The 22,079-nt window shown below is 38.4% G+C and overlaps 1 protein-coding gene across 1 annotated transcript; it reads right to left on the bottom strand.

Annotated features, from left to right (window-relative positions):
* Window positions 1-1,958: 1,958 nt before the first annotated feature.
* On the bottom strand, window positions 1,959-21,432 carry LOC121967952 (protein transport protein Sec24-like CEF). Its single transcript, XM_042518489.1, has 16 exons — window positions 21,340-21,432; window positions 21,191-21,241; window positions 19,653-19,730; window positions 19,473-19,565; window positions 19,236-19,290; window positions 17,016-17,092; window positions 15,889-15,960; window positions 15,738-15,821; window positions 12,651-12,770; window positions 12,487-12,555; window positions 11,496-11,573; window positions 11,226-11,364; window positions 10,823-10,987; window positions 2,495-2,640; window positions 2,221-2,400; window positions 1,959-1,979 (listed from the first exon to the last, which is right to left on the bottom strand). Exons 1-16 carry the CDS (start codon window positions 21,430-21,432, stop codon window positions 1,959-1,961), a joined length of 1,521 nt encoding a protein of 506 aa, XP_042374423.1.
* Between the last annotated feature and the right edge of the window lie 647 nt (window positions 21,433-22,079).

Here is a 22,079-nt window from a genome sequence, read left to right as displayed (position 1 = left end):
GTGTTTCTTGCCGGCAGCACTCAAACAAGCATTGTCAGGGGTTTTGGATCAAGAGCAAAGGTAAGAATGTGTACTGTGAAGAAAAGAAAGAATTTGTTACTAGAATTAGTTTTAGGTTTAACTTTAAATCTAATTGTGTAGTGGATTTAAGTTGGATTTCTAATCTAATGAGTTGATTGGGGATTAAGTTACTAACCCTAGTTAACTATTAGATTTAAATAGGTAATTGAGGTTATGTGATTAGGGTTTTACCCTAAATTAGTTTTGGGGATTTTATTTAGCTATTTTTATGAATGTAGCTAAATAAAATATATGTGCTTTGGTGACACAGGACCTTGATTCGAGACGGTATCTCGACGACGGATTGGACATTTCTTTTGTCGGAGGCGGGTACTTTTGACTTTTTTGTCTTTGATATGCTTAGTAATGAAATTAACATATTGCATCAATTGTGTTTCTTATCTGTTTCGGTTAATCACTACCCAAATCTTGGTACGTGCTTGATTGATTGATTGATTTACATCTCATGTATATTTTACCTGTTTATACATGCTTATAGGGGGTAGTGATATACCATGCTTCACCATGTTCAGGACCTAGGTTTTTATACCTTCTGTGTACCTTTGATTCGATATGATTCGTTGACCTAGGGTGCACTTTTCTATATATATGGATTAGGTCAGGATGTTTATATGGTTATTGCCATGCATCATTTGCATGATTGCATGCTGTGCGATAGTCCGCTCCATTATTGTTGAGCACATCGCCAGTTACATGGATCTGCACACACCACCACTCATGGGTTAGTGGTCGATTCAGGCAGAGTGTGTTGCAGCAGGGACTCTGTTAGGCACCGTTGGTCCGCTCATGGGTAGTGTGACACAACGAGTTATCCGGCAGGGATTCCTCCCCGTCATCGTGTACCGGGAGTTGAGAGCATTGTGCTCCCCCATTTATGATTTGGGGTAGGAGGATAGGTGTACTCCGACAGCATCCCGTCCACTCGGTCACTCATCAGGAGTAGTGACGACAGAGTGCACAGTTGTCACAGCCCTACCCACTCGGCCTCACTATTGTGTGAGATGATCGACTGACATCAGGGGTGACCAGGACGCATCATTGGCATCATATGCATGATGCATTTATTGCTTGTGTTTGTGTTTGCTGCATTTATATGCTGCATATTGTTTGGATACCTATGTTTGACATGCATACAGGATTTCCTTATCCCTCGGACTGTTTGACCTTATACTCAGGACCTGGTTAGTACAGTATTCTCCTGTTTACTTCAGATGCATTTTTATCTTTCTTATCAGGAGACTGTACACATGATTAGTGCTAGGTGTTATTTCTTTACTTTGCATATCAACTGTACCTGCTGAGTGTTGGACTCACCCCGCCTCCATTGTTGTTATTTTCAGGTTGATGCTGTCAGGAGGGAGTTCCAGTTGCTAGTCCCCTGCAGACCTCCAGCTATTTGCTATCGTTTGTATTGTTTTTTATTCTCACTTGACTATATTTGGATTTGGATGTTGAATACTTAGATATTATATAATTTGTCTCGTTGATGGATTTGTTTTCGATTTTATACTACTACATGCCTGCCTGGACGGCAGAAGAGGTAAGAAAAATCGGATTTGGGCTTTACGAGTGTAGTTGAGTAGGGTTGATTTCGAGTCAGAGTATTACTATGTTGTTTATTTTTATTAACTGCGTGGTTGTGACAGCCAGAGGCTGAATCTTTATATAAACTGCGTGGTGATTGGTTTTATTTACTGTTATTATTCCAGCCGCCTATGGCTGAGGTATATGGGTTATGTAGAAGTTTCAGATTGTCCGCCGTACAAGGGAGATGCTGCCGAAATTTCTTCGGACAAGGACTCCTCTGGGGCGTGACAAACGATCCTAACATTTCCATCATAATTAGGAATTGAACATTATATTCTTAAACTAGAAAATTAGAACGCAGCTAGTTGAACCTAGAAAATTTGTCAGAGCATTATATGATCAAAATATCAACCCTCAGTTAAATTATCTTTTACTGCAACAGCGTAAAACCCTACAAATTCCTTTTTGTACATTAATGCCTATGAATTCATTCCAATGGGTACAACTTTTACCATTGTAAATTACTACAAACAAACAAAAAAAATGTAACTGATCGTGCCTATGAAGCTTCACAGATGGACAAACAAAGATAAAAGTAACAAAGCATGTGACCTGAGTTGGAAGTCCATCCACAGAAGTAACTCCAAACAATTTCTGAAGTGTGTCTGGGTTGACCATATCTCCAACATAGATTAAGCAATCTTCACCATTTTCCAGTAGATATATTCCATCATCATTAATGTGCTCACTTGAAAGAGGAATATTGGAAGATGAAAGGGAACCAGCATTTTCCTGTAGCATTGATATATTTTCAAGTTCAAACAAGCACTGAAAGTACCAGTTCAGTCTAGAGTTCAACCTAAAATCAACAATTAATCATAAATACCTTAGAAGTAAGATCATGAATAGATATCATTCTGGGATATACTAAAGGAACAGCTAATGAAATGGAAAGTGACATAACATGGCTAGCCCAGTAAGAATGATCATCAAACCGGCCATCATTTCGCAAACCAATGCTTTTAACTAAAGCTGAATGGCATGGACCAAAAACAAAGATTAGTGGTTCACAAGTAAATAATAGTCATGTGTATAGAAAAAAGACAATCGAACATGAAACTTTTAATGACATAAAACCATGATGAGGTAAAAGATAGTAATATCTCAAAGCATAATAAATTTTTTTTTTTTGCATTTAGTTATTTTTTCTAAAATCGAAAACAACCTCTTGCAAAGCAGGTAAGACATACAATAAACTCTTCCCTGGGACCCCACATTGGTGGGAGCTTCGTGCATCGGGATATCTTTAATTTTTCTATAAAAAAAAACATAAGGGAATATGCACAGTAGCCATTAAAAAAAAATCAATTCTATTTTACCTTTAAAGTATGTGTGTGTGTATATCCTAGTCCAACAAAATTCACATTCCTTGGTCCTAAAAGGTGTATTTGTCCATTTTGTTTTTCTAGAATATCATGCAATTTTATTTTCTATATCTAAATTGCCATGATGATAGATAGTGCCACCACAATTATAAGAGATATGAGAAAATTGTAGATGATGTATAAGATTCTATCAGAATGTAAGAGGGGCTTAGATTCATAAGAGCTAAATTGGAAGACCTAAAAAGTCTAACAGAACCTATTAATAACCTATTTACAAAAGGTAAGAGTCCTTGAAAACATCTCACTTAATTAACACCAACTCAATCCCTATCTAACATCCTAAATCAATAGAAAGTATAAAAATATAAGTTCACCCTCTAGACAGAGTATTAGATAAAGCTGATGTAAAGACTAAAGAGAAATTAGGAGACTACTGTGAAATGCCTAACTTCACCTTCCCTCCCTAAAACTTTAAGCCACCCAAAACTTCATCCTCTGGCTGGAACAATATGGTTTCAATACCTATTGTGTCATGCCACTACAGTGTCAGTACTTAGTGAATTGAATTATTAATAACAGAAATAATTTTTTATTGTAATTAATTATGATATTTAGTTAATAAATAATTAGATTGCTAATACATACTACATTTTATATCTGTTGATAGATTTAATTTCCTATCTTTAGAGTTAATTAAGTTGTAAACGTCTTTTGTTTGAAAATGATTCACACATAATTTAAGTTTTATAGGGAGAATGTTGACATGGGCAACGAGAAAATGAGTCATTCCATTATGGTCTTTCAAAGCTTTTAAAAATTTTGTTACCTTTATGATGACTATTCAAGAATGACTTGACTTTTCTCGATGAAAGAAACACAATGATGAGGATCTAGTTGACCCTTACATCTCAAATTATCAGAAAAATATCTTGGAGATCAACTACAGTGTGAATATAATCAATATATGTGGCAATCTCCATATTAAACTGCCAGGACATAAAGAGACAATCACATCATAATATCATAAGCTCAATAGATATCAGTTTATAGATCTTTAGTCTGTGCCCAAGCTTAGTAGAATGAAAACAAGCACAAAGGATGCTCATAAGGCTGAGATTAGACTGACAAAGAGGAAGCAACAGAGCATTAATAAGCTCCCATAAGGCTCTAATAAACTTGGGAATCTCAGTAACTCAGATAGTGAGGTGTTTCAACCACAAATCATTAACCAAAGACAAACAATTATAGCCCAAGAAACATTATTCATTCTTTTTTTTTTTGTACTAATATAAATGGACCTGGAAAGATTCAAAGGAGTAGACTGAGCATGTGGTAGTCAAGAAAGCTGATATTGTAATTCTTTTTTCACTGAAACAGCCTCTTTTTTCCCTCCTCCCTAAAACTAAAATCCTTCTTCACATAAATAGGTCCAAAGCATTTATTTCACATTCTCCTCAAGTCTAGTTCTTGTGTTGATTGTCTTTTTTAGAACAACAGACTATAGGAAGGATCAAAACAGCTCCACTGCTCAAGAAGATGAAGCAGCTATTGAAGATCAAATCCATCACCAGAAAAAATCCAAGAAATAGGAAGAAAAGGAGACCATACGTGTAGGATGACTAGCGATTCTAATGGTGACAACTATCAAGAACTATCGATGAATAACACTAGCAATGCAGCAGATGGCAGTTGATTTGGGAATGACATGTACTCAAACATTAGTGTTTCTAGAGCCATGATCCGGCATGATCTATTTGTGAACCTGGAAAATTGGCAAGATTAGTGAGCTACAATGTGGTAACAAGGGTGCAGAGAAATCATGAGATGAGGGATGTGAGTGAGGTGGTGCAAGGGTTACCTAGTGAATCCGAGTGGCGAAAGCTAAGGAAGGCTGGTGCCAATTTGAAGGCTCCCTTACCATGAAGACAGAAGGGAAAAATTAATGGTTATATCCCCTAAATACTCCAATCTACTTATATACATTATTCATCATTGAAGTATTTAATCAAGACCCTAATAATAATATATATATATATATATATAATTGTTATGCTACAGACTCTACCCTGCGGATTGTTACGGACCAACTGCCATGTCATATTATTTTATTTTCTTTAATACAATATTTTCTCTTTCATGGTTTTTTTCTTCTTCGTTCTCGCTGTAACGAAGCCACGCTCACCGCGCCTCGTCGCCGCTGGCCACCCACCTGTCCGTCGGCCGCCTGACCACTGCCTCCGACCGCAATCGCGGCCGGAGGCAGGCGGCCAAAATTCAAACTCGATCGCGCCAAAATCTGGACGCAATAGCACCGGAATCCGGACGCGATGGCACCGGAATCCGAACGCGATGGCACCGGAATCCAGACGCTATGGCGCCGGAATTCGTTCGCCTGCCCAACACGGTCGTGATAACGCTGGATCGCGGCTAGAATCGAGCTGAGAAGGAACCCAATCTGGAGCGATCGCGGCCGTATTTCGGACGCTATCGCGACTGGACTCGATCGCACAAGATTCCGGCGAGATCGCGACCGGATTCCGGTGCGATCGTGGCCAGAATCCGGCGCGATCGTAGTCGGAATCCGGTGCAATTAGATCCCCTCGCCGTCGAGGCTTCCTCTCAGCTCGGCGGTGGGCAGGCGGTAACAGCCGGAATCCATGCCACGATCCCCGACGGGTTCACCCCTTGGCTATAGTGTGGGTTGGTTCAGGCGGCTGGAGGCCGCCGGCGGCGGCTGGAGGCCGCCGGCGGTGGGCAGATGGCCGGCGACCGGGCGGGTGGCGGGCGCGCGAGGAGGAGCAGTGACCTGCTTCGGTTCGGTGAGAACGAAGGAAAAACAGAGGAGAAAAAGATTTTATGAAAAACAAAATGACGTGGCAGGTGGTCCGTACCATTCCGTAGATAAAAGTTCGTAGGCTACCATTTCTCTATATATATAAAATTTACAAACAGATCCAAATATTTACATTAAGGCCCTAACACTTCGATCTCAGTAACTAAACCAAGCACCTTATCAATCACTCTTAATGTTGATCAATAGAGGTTAGTGTTGGTGCAATATCCCTCAGGTCAAGGCTGACCTGGTTGACCAAGCTTGAGTCTTGATTTGGGTTTCGATGTTTGACAATACAAGGTTGATTGAAGGAGAGTCAAGTAGGCCAAGAGTGACCGGATACTTGACTGAGAACTCCTGGTGAGTGAAGCCAGGTGAAAATCCTAGTAAGTGAAGCTAGGTGAAAGTCCTAGTGAGTGAAGCTAGGCAGAAGGAAAATCCTGGTGAGTGAAGCCAGGTGGAAGTCCTAGTGAGTGAAGCTAGGTGAAAGTCCTAGTGAGTGAAGCCAGGTGAAAGTCCTAGTGAGTGAAGCTAGGCAGAAGGGAAGTCCTGGTGAGTGAAGCCAGGCAGATGGAAAGTCCTAGTAAGTGAAGCTAGGCAGAAGGTGAAAGTCCTGGTGAGTGAAGCCAGGCAAAGGAAAATCCAGATGGATCAAGGATGATCGGACATCTGGTGTTGGGAAGTCCAAGTAGGTCAAAGGATTGACTGGATACTTGGCACGAGGAAATCCAGATGGGTCAAGATTGACCAGACATCTGGTGAAAGTCCAAGTAGGTCAAGGGAGTGACCGAATACTTGGCACGAAGAGAAAAGTCCAAGTGGGTCAAAGGGATTTACCGGACACTTGGTGGGGAGTCCTAGCAGGTCAAGGGAGTGACCAGATGCTAGGCATGATGTACCAACAGATCAAGGTTGACCGGATGTTGGTTTGGGAGGCTTGGGACTTGGTTTTGGGCAGAAACCAAGAACTGGATCGATCAGTGGATCGATCCAGGCTTTTCCCAGCGAACAGAAAGCCTCTGGATCGATCAGTGGATCGATCCAGGCTTTTTCCAGTGAACAGAAAGCCTCTAGATCGATCAATGGATCGATCCAAAGGTCCCAATCGATCAGTCGATCGATTGGGATGCTGCTGTTTCACGTCTCTAAGCGCTGGATCGATCCGTGGATCGATCCAGGCATTTTTCCCAGAGCACAGAGGCGCTCTGGATCGATCCGTGGATCGATCCAAAGTCTCCTCGATCGATTGGGAATAATCGAATCGATTGGGATCCGACCGTTGCGTCGTATTTGAGCTGCAGGCGAGCGTTGTCTTCAGCAATTCTTCCACGCTCTCATCTCAGATCTTCACCAGCTCCTCCACAGCTCTCTCAACAAGCTCAGATCGCCAGTTCTTGAAGGATCTTGGAAGCTTTCCAAGTCAAGAGGCGGATCAAAGGCAAGGAGAAAAGTTAGGGTTAGGGTTTTCTACGCCTATTGTAAGCTTGTGCTTGTATTCTTGTATCCCTTCCCTTTCTTTTGTACTGAGAGTCTTGTAGGGCTTCTCCGCCTTCGGTAGTTACCGAAAAGGAGTGTTCATTAGTGGAGGGTGCGTGCGTTGTGTGGATCCTTGGATTAGTCACCTCCTTTGGAGGTGGATACCAAGTAAAATCCAAGTGTTAACGTGTTTGTAATTGTTTCTTTGTATTTCTGCTGCCATCTCTTGAAGAAACGAAGCAACGAAGCGCGACGAGCAAACGAAGAGCTATTCACCCCCCCCCCCCTCTAGCTCACTTTCGGTCCTAACAGTTAGTCTCAATCAAGAGAGAATATAGCATAGTACCTGAGGTTTAAAATTTCAACCCGTACCGAGATTTCAATCTCAGACCGGAACAATACACTTTCAGTATCGTATCGTGCTGACAGTTTCGGTATTTTTTTATTTATATATAGTAATTATTAGATAAATATGTTTATTGTGTTTAAAAATAAATTGTATATTGATTTTATATAAGTTTGAAAAACTTAACATGGTTAGAAAAAATAATTAAATATAGTTTTCTTTAAAGATGTATTAATTAATCAAATTAACAACAACAACAACACAACAACCAAGCCTTTTCCCACTAGGTGGGGTCGGCTATATGAATCCTTTTACGCCATTGAGCTCTATCTCCTATTATATCATCATCTATATTTAAATAAATTTTATCTTATTTTATTGTTGCTAACCAAGTCTTTTTTGGTCTTCCTCTTCCTCGTTTTATATGCATGTTTATCATAGTTTCACATCGCCTAACTGGAGTATTTATTGGTCATCTAGGTACATGTCCGTACCATCTTAAACGTGTCTCTCTGAGTTTTTCCTCAATAGATGCAACTCCTACTTTCTCTCTAATGCTCTCATTTTTTATTTTGTCCATCCTCGTATGTCCACACATCCACCTTAACATCCTCATCTCTGCAACTCTCATCTTCTGCTCATGTGCTCGAGTCATAGCCCAACATTCAGCTCCATATAACAGAGCAGGTCTAACTGCAGTTTTATAGAACTTACCTTTAAGTTTAAGAGGTACTTTACGGTCACATAAAACACTCGACGCTCCCCTCCATTTCACCCATCCTGCTTGTATTCTATGTAAGACATCTCTCTCAATCCCTCCATCATTTTGTAAAAATGATCCTAAATATTTAAATCTCTCGGTTCCAGGCAACTTGTCCTCTCCTATCTTAACAATTGTTTCATTACTTCTAATATTGCTAAACTTAAATTCCATATATTCCGTCTTTAATCTACTAAGCTTAAAACCTTTCCCTTCTAGTGTTTCTCTCCAAGATTCTAGCTTAGCATTTACTCCTTCACGTGTCTCATCTACCAAAATAATATCATCTGCAAACAACATGCACCACGGTACTATGTCTTGAATGTGTGTAGTGAGTTCGACCATAATTAATGTAAAAAGATAGGGACTTAAAGCTGATCCTTGATGTAACCCTATCTTTATTGGAAATGCTTCAGCTACTCTGCATGAAGTCTTTACTCTGGTCGTTACATCCTCATACATATCCTTAATTAGTTCAATATATGTTACACTAACACCTCTCTTTTCTAAAATTCTCCATATAATTTCTCTTGGGACTCTATCATATATCTTTTCTAAGTCAATGAATACCATGTGTAGATCTTGTTTTTGCTCCCGATATTTTTCAATTAATTGTCTAAGAAGATGTATAGCTTCTATTTGCGACCTTCCAGGCATGAACCCAAATTGATTTTCTGTCACTATGATTTCCTTCCTTAATCTTTTTTCTATTACTTTTTCCCAAAGTTTCTTAGTATGACTCATTAGTTTAATACCCCTATAGTTTGCGCAATTTTGTACGTCTCCCTTATTCTTATATAAGGGAACTAGACTAAAAACATTGATAAAACATAATCATAATCATAATCATATAAATTAATTGTTTATTCATTTAATTAATTATTAGTTTAAATCTTATATATTTAAAATAGAAAAAAAATCAAAATATCAATTAAACAGCAATAAAAAATAAAAAATAATAATAATAAATTATCAGAATATAAATATGATTTATTAGAATTTAAAAAAAATAGATAAATTTAAAACAGTAAAAAAGAATTTTTTATAATATCAATTAATAATTTTAAAAACTTTAATTTTTTAAAATTTTAATTTTTTAAAATTTTAAATATATTTTTATATATTTTATAGGGATAATTTAATTAGGGTTATAAAAGCATATTTAAAATATCACACTCCAGTTGGGAATTATTTAATTAATTAAATTTTTTTCTTTTGCAGTACTTGTAGACAGCGATCCCGCGAGTCGCGCTCGCACAACACTTCCGTCGGTGTCGACGGAGGCATCGCACGAAGCTTCCGACGCCAGTGGAAGCATCACGGGAAGCTTCTAGCGGCGCCATAAGCGTCGCGCGACTCCACGACAGAAGTGTCGCGTAACGCCTCCGCCGAAAGCGTCTTGCAACGCTTCCAGCGACACAGAGGTGTCGATCGCGAGCAAATGACGAAGGCGAATGTGTTCGTCTATTGTGCCAGTTTCGCTTCCTCACCAAAACGATAAATTCCTGCGGTTTTGGGCGACACGGCTCGGCACTTCAAACCCTGATAGTACCTCTCTTTATCAATAGAATCCTTAAAATCCTCTACCTACATATTAATAATCCACTATTTCTTAATGACTTTATATGAATAAAGATGACATTATTAATTATTTTAGTATATTATAAAAAAAAACAAATATCATCAAACTAGAAATAACAATAATGTGATATAATTGAGATTATAATGACATTAGTTGTTAATAATCTAATTTTATTAACTGTTCTTATTATTTAAAATATGTTATTTCAATAATGCATTTCATTAAACACAATACATTTTTTAATTTCTCTTCTTTGATTTAATCTTAACTTATTTCGATTCCAGTGATGCTACCAATTCGATATGACCAATACTGATTTTTTTCAATACACTTTATTTCTTTTGACAAATAGACTTACCCTTTGAAGAAAGGAAGGTTAAACAACAACACAAAAAAGAATAAAACAGAAATGAAAAACTATCAGATTACAAGTTGAATTCATCAGAGTAGAAACTAAAAGTGACAGAAAAAACAGAGTTCCATTTAACATAATGCAAATTACTTTAAGGCGATTATGATTTTATATAGAGTCTAGCAGCATGATAATGGTCTATTTAGTCAACCTCAAATAGTTCAGACATAGTTTGTTATTGTAGCAATATCGCCATGCAAAATCCAACAGTTCTATTCATATTGAACAATGATGAATTAGGCAATAAAAATATCCTAGCTAGTCATCAATGTAACAATACATTTCATGGCATTAATATATTAGCTTACGCATCAAATAATCCCAACAGCGAAATTCTATAACCTAGCAATATGTAGACACCATCACAGCTAATAATAGATACATCAATGCAAAAAATGTGTTCTTTAAATATGGTCATACCTAGAGTATATAGAGGCAATAGCTTAAGAGCTTCAGGAAGAATTAGCTGGCCTGAAGATGATACTGTCGCGCAAAACTTACGGTAGGCATGTAGGATGTTGATGCATAGGTTTGTGATTTGTTCACGAACTTGAGAAAGAGAGTTCACTGGGATGCTGCTTGCAGCTAGAAATTCCAGACATCAAAAATACTTCAATTGTCAGATTTTTTCAAACATACTGCAAATTTTCTTAACAAGTTCAATTACTTCCAGTTTTCAAATGGAACGGACCTGTAATACTTGTCTAAACAAACAAAAACATAGTTATTTAAGTTACGAACAGTAGATCAAAGCATAGCAAGTTACAGAAGAATCAAAAGAAGAAAAATATAAAAACAAATAAAAGCTTTTAAAGCATTTCACCTTGCTTGAGAATACAAGCAAACTGAGTATCCAAGTCAGCTGTGCGGAAAAGATTAGTAAGCATGCTAGTGCAAGGAAGGGAGAGGTTTATGACCCTAATTCTTCTTTCCCCATACACAGTAGTGTAAAGAAGTGCACACTGCATAAAGAAGCATAAGAAAAAGTCACAATCGACAAGATCATGTACAAGGACAAGGCACACTTAGGTTTGGAAATAAGAGAAAAGACCCCCTATTAAAGTATCTTCTGGATGCATAGACTGCTGCATACCTGAAAGGCACATTCTGAATTCTCCTGGAATTTATCATCATGTTTGAAAGTGACCATTATTGTTTTCTCGCAGTCTATCTGTGACACAGACATCTTCAGATCAGGTTCGTGTGTAGACATGAACAAATAATTGATATACATCATTAAAATAACTCTAAAGGTCTAGAAGGTAAGTAGATATCTTGATGTTGGATAAGAGCAGATATCACCTTCCATTTCAAGTGGTTGTGTAGGTAGAGTTAAATAATGTAATTTCCAGAAAGCTGAGCCATATGCTATGCCATATTAGCTTTGAGTGATTCAGATTCACATGGGATCAGAGTTATTCCAGAATTGAGCTATATCATGATCCAGAACACTGATGGACAACCCAACCTAATCCAATCAGGTTTTGTAGTAGCAGAAAGCAATGGCACCAAGGTTGACTGACTTGGGTAAGGTAGATGAGGGTGACTGTTGCTAGACAGCAGAGGGTAAGGTGGAACCTAGAGTAGGTGGGAGGGAAAGGTTATGGGCATTGACACAGAAGCATTGTGGGAGCCAAGTTGACAATGGGGTTGCAGGATGAGGCTAGATGGGATAGTGTGTCACTGAAGCTGAAGCGTAAGGCGTGGTGCTCCATCAATATGAGAAAACATGGGCTGCAAAGTAATAGACACCATAACAACAATGGACAAGGGAAAAGTCATGGGAGACGACATGCACTCAGGTTTTGTACATATTTTGATTGGTTGAAGTCATAAAAGTCAATCCTTAATAAAATTGCAAATTTTCAATTAATTCATTAATGAAAATTAGCAAATGCTATTTGGTGAAAATTTCTAGATTTTTATTTAGGATTATGGATTTCTAGTTCTTATCTTAGTAATTTTATAATTGAAAAAGAAAAAAATTTCCATGTTATCAGATCACTGCATAAGGAAGCTTCCCACGATGCGTTTTGGAATTGTATAGTTAACTATGTCAGTTATGGTATTTCAGAGCAACTTACCGCAGGAAGATCAATATCAGTGGGAATACGCTTGCAAAAGCTTCCAGCATATTCCTGAACTTGAAGGCCCTAGAAAAATGTAAAATAAAGATTAATTCCAAAGATGAGAACTTATGATAGCAAGCATTTCAATCACCAAAAAGTTTCATGCCAGATAGCTTTACCTGGCTGCATCTAACACGCATCACTGCCTCGAAACCTTGGGGTCTACTTAAGTTCCATCTAAGATCATTGTAGAGTTTCCCAGGATCAGAGAGAGCGGAAAATGGATAATAATAATATACCTGCAGCATCAAATATGAAAATTGAATTTACTAGTCCAGTGCACAGTTTGTTTGTCAATATCTTATTCTCATATATTGATAGCTAAATGATACTATTATAGTATGGAGACATTGATAAACAGAATAAAGTGTGTTTAATTGACTGTGGTACTCATACCAGTCAAATGGAAACAGTCTGTCTCACACGTCCCACATACCAATGGTCAGATGATAGCAAGTTTATTGACTTCTATTGTCACCTAAAACTATGGCTGCCTGTTGTCCAACAACAATAATCCCAATGACTTCTATTGTTGCCTGGAACCATGGAAGCCCATTATCCATCAACAATAACCCATATGTTTATAGTGGAGTCTAAATGATTAGTTGGGGTGGGTTGAAGCATCCCCCCCACCCCCCTCCTCAGTATGCATGCTCAATCTACATCTGGCGCTCTCAATTGTTCTGAGACTGTTACAATTGGCTTATGTGGTCATGATGAATGACAAAGAAGATTCATTTGAAAAGAACGCAATGTTAAAAATTCATGCATAAAATTGATGTGCCAACAATCAATCGGCACGCAAGAAGTTGTCAACAATAGTGAGACTTATTCCTTTTAGTGTGCAGCATACAAGAAGCTCAGTAGGGTTGATTCATTCACAGCATTTACTGTAGTTTTCATGAGTGTTCAATTACAAGTGTGTGTTGCAGTTTCAGCCGAGAGGAAAGTGAACAAGTTGAATTGCAAGCATAACAGGTTGACTTCTATATCATTCTTAAACTGCTCTATATTCTCTTTTATCAGTAGAGATTCAAGACGAATTATTAGTAAATAGGCTCTCCTTTTGTCAGCGATGATATGAGCCAAATGTTAATCAATCTCTATGCATTTTATTGTTCCATTGGGGCATCTCTATCTAGCCCAAACATAATTAATTTTCTATCAAGCGTAAAAAAAACCTTGTTAGATGAACCATTAGGTTGTGCTGCTATTGCAGACTACTCATACATTATCAGTACCAACAATTATTCTGTCTGTATGAGTAGCAACCAAAACTTTAACAGTAGGATTGGGGATATGAAGTCATCCAGATTTGGCACCTTAAACATTGTTTAATAAATAACAAACTACGCAAAAGCTTAAATATCAACCCCTAGAACATTAGGAGCAAAACAATGGGCAGTAACCACATTGACAGGAATTTGACGTGATTTCATATTTAAAATATTCTAGGAAAGGAAACTGGTGCTTATGGACCCTAATCAAAGAGATGAAGCTCAATCCTAAAACAACCAAGTACATGACACTAAGAGTTTGTTAAATCGCCCTATAAAAGTCATTTTAATAATTTCCATCTTTTTTACTTGCTCAGTACATTGTGATACCATGAGATATCAGCCAGCATGAATTGTTCTAACTACAGAATGTTTATACTAAAAAGTATTGGTAAGTTGGCGAGCTGGATGGTAAGTTTCACCTATGCCAACTGATCCGGCAGTAAGGTCGGGGGACTTCAGTCGGGGGACTTCCTCTGGAGGAGAGTCAACGCCACGTAGAGGTCAAAGGGCAAAAGGGGAGCAACATGGGACCCGGCCGATCAGAGTGGGCCGGTGGGGCGACCGGCCGAAAGGAGTGGACCGGTGGGGTCGACCGGCCGATCGGGTGGTGTCCCGATGGGTTGACCGGCCAAACGGGTCCGAGCGGAATCAAAGACAGCCCGACGGGGAGTCGGGTTTCCGACGCTCATGGGGAACAGGGGCGCCTGGCCGAGCGGGTAGCCCGCTCGGCTGAGGCGTAAGACAGCAATGCCGTAAAGGAACAGTCTCAGCCGAGCACACGACCGCGAATCTTCCCGGTCGGACTGATACAACCACCTGGCCGTGAGCCCGGGGTTCCAATGAAGGAAAGAAGATCATATGGCCGAGCGGAGGGTCCGCTCGGCCGCGGTGCAAGGCAAGAGAATTTAGGCCGAGCGGACTGCCCGCTCGGCCAGGGTGTCAGGCAAGGTGATCCGAGCAGGCGACGACCCTGAATCTTCCCGGACGGACGACCACCTACGCCAGATCAGAGGTAAATATTCTAGCCGAGCGGCTTGACGGTCGGCCCGGGAGGAGGAAGTCAAAAGGTATGGGACAGTGGGGGCGTCATCTCAGTAACCCCTGTTGCTGACAACAGGCACGTTCGATTATCAGAGGCCATACTCAGTATCGTACGACAAAGGGTTCTGCTGTCCCATCAAGGAGATGCTCGGACTGTAGCAGTATGGCGTCAGACATGCTCCTCTGACAAGCCCATGTTGCGGTATGGTACAGGACACGTGTACACCTTGGTATGTGTGCACCAAGCTCCCATAGCTCTATATAAGAGCCCTCAGACTTCACCGGAGGTACGCGAGCTTGCATCTTTGGAGCCACTTCATATCTTTCTCTTGCCTGACTTGAGCGTTGGAGGGTCGTCGCCGGGAACCCCCTCCCGGCCCGACTTCCTTGCAGGTTCGCCGCAGATCCACGTCATCAGCCAGAACCAGCGGAGAGCGTCACGTACCCAGCGTCCGTCGACTCAGCGCTCGGACAAGATCACCAACCAAAAGTGACACAAGATTTCAATCCTTACTCCTAACAGTCAGACTCCAGCAGATAGCTCATGCTTGCCCTCCTCTGGAAGTTTCGTCATGTCAATTCTATGTCAGTATTGATTGGAAGCAGATAAGATTCTTCAGCTATGCTAACTGACACATCATGGTAATTAAATCCTTGATTATAATAACTTCAACACCTTGTCAGAACAATAACCTATCACTAGATCCAGTAACACGACTCTATGTTGGTGAACGCAGTGCATTTTATGAACTACATATAGTAACATGTCTTAGTAACAAGATCAGTAACTAAAGAAATCTAAGCACAGCATTGCAGACTGCAATATTAGCATTCCAAAAAAGTATTATACTCTGCACCCAGTTCAAAGGAGTTCAAAAAAATCACCTGTCCTCCTGTGGTTCCAGGAACAACAGAAATGGAAGCAATGTCCACAAAAGTCTGTGCGTTGATAAATATATCAACACAAACCTATAGGGTAAAGCTTCGTTAGTAATAATTCAACCCCATAGGAGCGATGTAAGATAAAGTATCTTGCCTGGTACTCAGCAAACTCAATGGCCATTGTTTTCAGTGTCTTGTCTGCTGGTTGGAGCAACTTATGTGCCTCCTGCCATCCAATAGAAGAAAATTAGAATAGACATACTGCAATCTAATAGATAATAAGCACAAGTCATATTAACTTTAAATAGTAAATTCTTGCCACCTAAACTCATCAGTTGATGACCTTTTTCATTCTCAAAGTGAGTTACCGTTAGTGTGTTTCTTTTTTTTCTTTGGTCAGTAAAGGAGGCAATGGTCTGCCCACATGCATTAGTAACATGAGGCCAGAGGTAATGTATACATCTCTGAATATACGTCTATTACAATTATAAAGTCCATTAAGATTCAAGAACGACTAGTTACAAAAATGTAATATGAGTAATGATTGCATCTTTCTTCTACCAGAATAAGAGTCATGCATTGAATGATTGCTTCTAAGACATCCAACATTGGGGTTAGTCTTAGCAATGTACATAGATAATCACTGAGAGTTGAACCTTAACACAATTGAAACTGGAGCACTATAATTACAAAATAGATGCATCTCAAACTCTTCAGCATTGACATCACTCCTTTTACTGCTGCCAAGTATCATTGGCGCATCACCACTTCCCTTCTTCGCTTTTATGAAATCAAAGCATGAGTTATAGGAAGAGTACTATTGTTTCCATTTGAAATCAAAGCATGTCCTTTTACTAACCCTCTCACATTTTACTATTTCATCTCCTCCACATGCTAGTAGACTGGATTGAAAGCTGAGTTATGGGAAGAGAATCTTTATTGGGTTAAGATAGTACCTATTGATATAGCCCAGTTTTAGTTGGTGCCATCAAAATTATATTGGCGCAGGTGACACATTGACATCAATCAGAAATATGTTTGGTAGTGTCAACCAAAACTTGAAATTTATAAGTAGAGAATTTATAGCTTGCTTATCTCATTATTAGCAATTTACCAAAACTACATAGAGAATTTATATACGAGGATAAAAATGAATCCAGATTCAGACAGCAACCAACCATAATTCCCGACAAGTCACAAAAAGTTGATAATCAAAATAAACAAATAACTATAAGCTAACTGAAAAATACAACAAAAGAAAGAACATATATCACATTTTACCTTATCACCAGCAGAAACATTAGTTCTTCCTTCAGCTTCTCTGGAAGAAAGAGATCCAATACCAACTGATGGCAAGACTACAAAATGTAGGTGGAGAACATGGTTATTTTGCAAGCATCGCATGCCAGGAAAAGAAAAGGAGAAACAAGAATTCATAGATACAGAACACAGTAAACTGACTATTACAAGCTTTATCAATCCTTCTTCTGATCACACTTACTAAAGATGGATTAGCATGTATTGACAGGCGTCAATGATCCAAACAAGTTTGTACCATACCAGTAGGTTTACACTAGTCCACAACTCAAACCAACATGATCAAAGCCAATTCTGGGCTTATTTGTTTCAATTTGTATAAAGGTCAGGCATCAAATCACACTATGAAAGGTGATATGACCCATTGCGTTATCTTATATGTTGAATTAAAGTATCACATGCCAGATAGTCTGTCACACTGCCAGAGGACTTATACTCGAACCATATTATAGCAGCAAAAGGTTTAGGCCTAAACCTCATTCCTTACTTTTCATTCTTTCCTAGCTGTTCCCTGTATGAAAATGCCATCAACCCAGCTCACGACCATGCTAGAGAAAGGAAGTATAACCATGTAGAGTACTTAAAAGATCATCTCCAATCATTATCTGGCAGAATACATGAAAGTGGCAGAGCGTAGAGTCTTCTCTGACAATAAAACCAATTATGGCTGATCACATTTTTCTTAATCTGTAGGATACATTCACCAAAAAAGCATAATTCCACAAGCTATCTTGGGAATGACCATTTAATTTAATTCATTAATTAGCACTATAATATGTACTGTAAGGAAATTGCTCCATCAATTATCATCATCAAGGCAAGCTAGTTTAACTCTAACTTATTAACTATCTCATATCGCCTAGCAAGCACCATAGTTTCATGCTTCAAAAAGCACCAAAAAATCAATACTAAAAAAATAAGTTTTAGTGATAGTCTTAGAGAAACAAAATGAACTGACCAGATAATAGTCCAATACATCCTTGGCAATTCTCTCATAATAATATAAAAAATGAATATGTATTAATCACTAATGTAAATGAGAGAAAATAAATCATATGGGCATTTTTAAAGGAAACTAATAGATTTGATAGTTCAAATAGTTGATAAGACTGGATGATGCAAAGACTAGAGACTAACAAACAAATATATTAGTTAAAGAGGTTTTTTAAAAAAACCACTGAATCAAATTCTGAAATCTCGAGCCAAGCCGTTATTTCTCATCCCCAACTGGATTGATAAATGTCGGGTTGATGCCAGTGGATGTGCCGAGCAAGCAATAAAAAAGGAGGAAAGAGTCAGAAATATTGCATGTTTGGGACCTCATAGATGCATTCAAGACCAGAAATTATGTCGTTGTTGCAGTCCACCAGCAAAGCATTCACCATCATTGGGGACCACTACTTAAGTTGTTAGCATTTCGGGACCTTATAGAGGTTTCAGCAATTCCCCAAGATCAACGTTGTCTCTGGGTGCAACGTGAGTGTACTCATGAGTCATCCAACTTGGGTGTTGTATAGAAGTCGTTATGCCTATCAAGGATCGGATGTTTCACCTGCATGTTGATTGGAGACATAGCCTTTGAATAGTGCTCAATCGAGGAATCAAATTCAAAAGTGAACTCAAAATAATTAGGACTTTAAAACCGCCTGATAGTAGTGGTGCTAATGAAGACCAGAAACCACAATGCCATCAGGAAAAAATTTCTGGCGTACAACTACAGGAGGCCATGAATCTCAACTATTCTGTAAACTAGATTTCTAACATCTGATGATAAAAAAACACAACGCTTGAACACAATGATAAAATATATACATGAAACTAAATCAACCCAAAATATATTGGAAGCGTTTGAAAACTTTTTGCTGACTCATTGTGCATAAAACCTCCTATTCTGGTCCTTTGATCAAGTGCTACACGGGAGAATTGGGAGTTGTTTCCAGACATAGTAAAAAATTTAAGATATACTATTAATTATAACATTCAGAAATGTGGTCTATTATGTGGCAAAAAGTGGATAACCTGGAACATAATGCAGGATGAATGGCATCATGTATGTAGAAAAATATAACAGTTTAATAATTTATTAGGGCATTAGGTCCAATTCAAATTTAGAATGATAATTGTAAAGATGCTGTCAATAGTTAATATAAACATGAATTTAATGAAATAGATTTTCCAGCTTACCTGACTGAAAAACAAGAAGCTTTCCTCCAGTAGGTTTAAGCGCCAAGAATCCAGCCTAACAAAACAATACTCTCAAACATCAAGTTCAATTAAATAAAAAGGCCAGTTATTCAATACTATTGTTTAACTAGCAGGATAGTTGAAGCCGCCATAACTTACGTAGAAGTGGTATCCTAAAAGTCCTGCCACCTAATAAAAAGTAAAGGCAGAAGGACTATAAATTGAGTTTAATTTTACCTTGATAGCAGCACCAAATGCAGAATCAGAAACCTTATTATTTTCAAACAGGCTTGGGATGCTCTCTAGCAACTGTTCCACACTTTGGCGGCACTGAATTTTCAGGATGATCACCGCACCACGATCAAAGAAAAATAAAATCATTCATAAAGGTACACAAAAAATGGAAGCTTGGCTAACCTCAGTAAGAGGAACGACTACATCAGTATGGAGAGGTGTATAAACATCATGAATATCAGGGACAATGAGCATTAAAGGCTGCAATTAACAAGAGCAACAGTATTAAAGGTTAGAACGCACAAATTATTTTTCAATTAGGGAGAGCCCACATGGTTGAGTAAAAAATGGTGATAATGCAATAAAAATTGAAACAAAACTTTTACAAGCTGTAGAAAACTATGATAAATCAATCCATTGTCAGAACATGATACCAAAATCATGACAACAATAAATACCAGTCTTGTGAGATTTCAAGATTCAAATAGAAATATTTTAACACAAATTTCTTCAATATTTCAACTACATGCTTAGAAGTACTGAAAAATAAAACATGGCTATGAAATTCTAAACAATACACTTGTGGCAATAAACATGGTTTCAAATTTATTTTGTTGATGAGATTGTATCAAAAAGTCCTAGTATGAATTCAACATTCAGAAGTATGTTAGTGAAACAATCAACTAATAATTCGGAAAGAAAAAACTCAAAAGTACATATTCAAATTGAAATACATGCAGTAATTGCAGTAAAAGAGTCCAATAAAACAGCATATTTTAGCCACTGTTCAAGCTGAATCAGCTGAATCTAGGTCCACTTAGAATAATCACTTCAAATCATAAGATAATTGGAATTGAATCAATTGAGTCTAGGATAGTTTTCTTTTTTGAATTTTTAGTATGCTTTAGCCAGGTTAAAAGTACCATTTAATTTCAACTCGAGAAGGAAAATAGAATAATAGAGGGAGAAGATGAGAAAAATATCCCAGGCTGTTATTATCATCATTCTTTTCCCTCCTAGTCATAGGTTTTGGCCTGGATGTTTCTTCTCTTCTCAAGTTGCTTCTCCTTTTAAAAATTCTTCTCTATTGCATTTCAAACCACCTTGATTACCTAGTATTATACAGATACAATCCAAAAAAAAGGGGGATCTATTGTATCATGGTCCATTCCACTCATCTAGGCATGCACCACTGTCTAAAGATACCGGGTCATGTGTCTACATCAAGACCATATTTCATTTTACTGAGCCAAATTGTGCATACATGTAATTCATATCCCTTCTAACAGATTGGGCATTTCAGCTTTCCAAGTCCTCCTGGACAATTCACCCTTCATTTTCACAAATGGCTAGCTCCTGCCACTTAGCTTTGCTTATTCCACTAACAATTGACTCTCTCCAATCTCATTTTTTCCAATGTTAGCTTTCTCTCCTCCCTTCAATGGCTGTTCCTCCCCTTCCAATCCCCTAAATCCCACATCAACTAGTAACTAGGTCCTGTAAATTTTTTTTAGAAAATACACTGACACAACAACAACAAATACAAGTCACTTACTAAAAGTATGAAATATAGTTATCACACCATTCTCAAACATCAACTACTAATAAGCTCACATTTCATAAATAGTACATAGGAGTCACTGACTTAACAGAATACAATAATAAAAAAGGACCATCAACGCAATAACATGCCACGAATACTGCCGCTAGATCGAGTACACCTTCTTGTCGATGCATCCTCGCTTCTTCTTTGTTCTATCATCCCACTTTTCCTGTATATTGGAAAACATATTAGTTGTTTTTAGAACAATCATAATCTTTAGTTCAAATATATGAGTATATGCTCGTTAAAGAAATTTCAGTGATTTACTTGTAAATCAAACAATTTCACACTATTTCGCAAAACAAAAGCAGAGTTAGTTAATGGCTTCTTTGCAACTGCATCGATTATGGCCTCGCCCATCACATCGACCACACTTTGTCACACGTTTTTCGACTTGTAAAGGTATCCTTTGAGTTCTTCTTCTGCCTGGTTGACTTCGAACATCAGGAGCATTGATTACAAATGGGTGCTCGGGATTGGACTTATACATGTGACATGTAGGGATTGGATTTAAAATTCCTCTGTAGCTTTCATGATACAAGTCTATCTTAAAGTATTTGTCACAGAAATCATATAATGACAATGACTTTGACTCTATTGCTGCACATGCATGTTTGCATGGAAACCTATTAACTTGCCATGCTCTACACGAACAAGTCATAGCAGACAAATCAACAGCAAATGATTTATCCCCATCCACAACCTCAAAACTCCAGCCACATTCCTTACGCAGTTTCAAGCTACGAGATTCCGCATATGTTTTTGCAAGAGCATTCTCCTTTGATGGACTCAATTTTTTAACCATCCCCATTGTTGCTTCACGTCGTCTATGCATCATGTCCATAATTTGAATGCGTATATGGTCCACCATGGGCACAATAGGAAGAAAACGTGTTGTTTTAACCCAATTATTCCAAGATTCGGCTATGTTATTATTCATGACACCCCACCGATTTCCTAGAAAACATGCATTTGCCCAACTTTTTGGACACAAAGATACTATGAAG

Source organism: Zingiber officinale, chromosome 3B (genome assembly GCF_018446385.1).
Source record: "Zingiber officinale cultivar Zhangliang chromosome 3B, Zo_v1.1, whole genome shotgun sequence".
In the NCBI taxonomy this organism is placed as follows: domain Eukaryota; kingdom Viridiplantae; phylum Streptophyta; class Magnoliopsida; order Zingiberales; family Zingiberaceae; genus Zingiber; species Zingiber officinale.
This window is presented reverse-complemented; position numbering and strand designations above follow the sequence as displayed.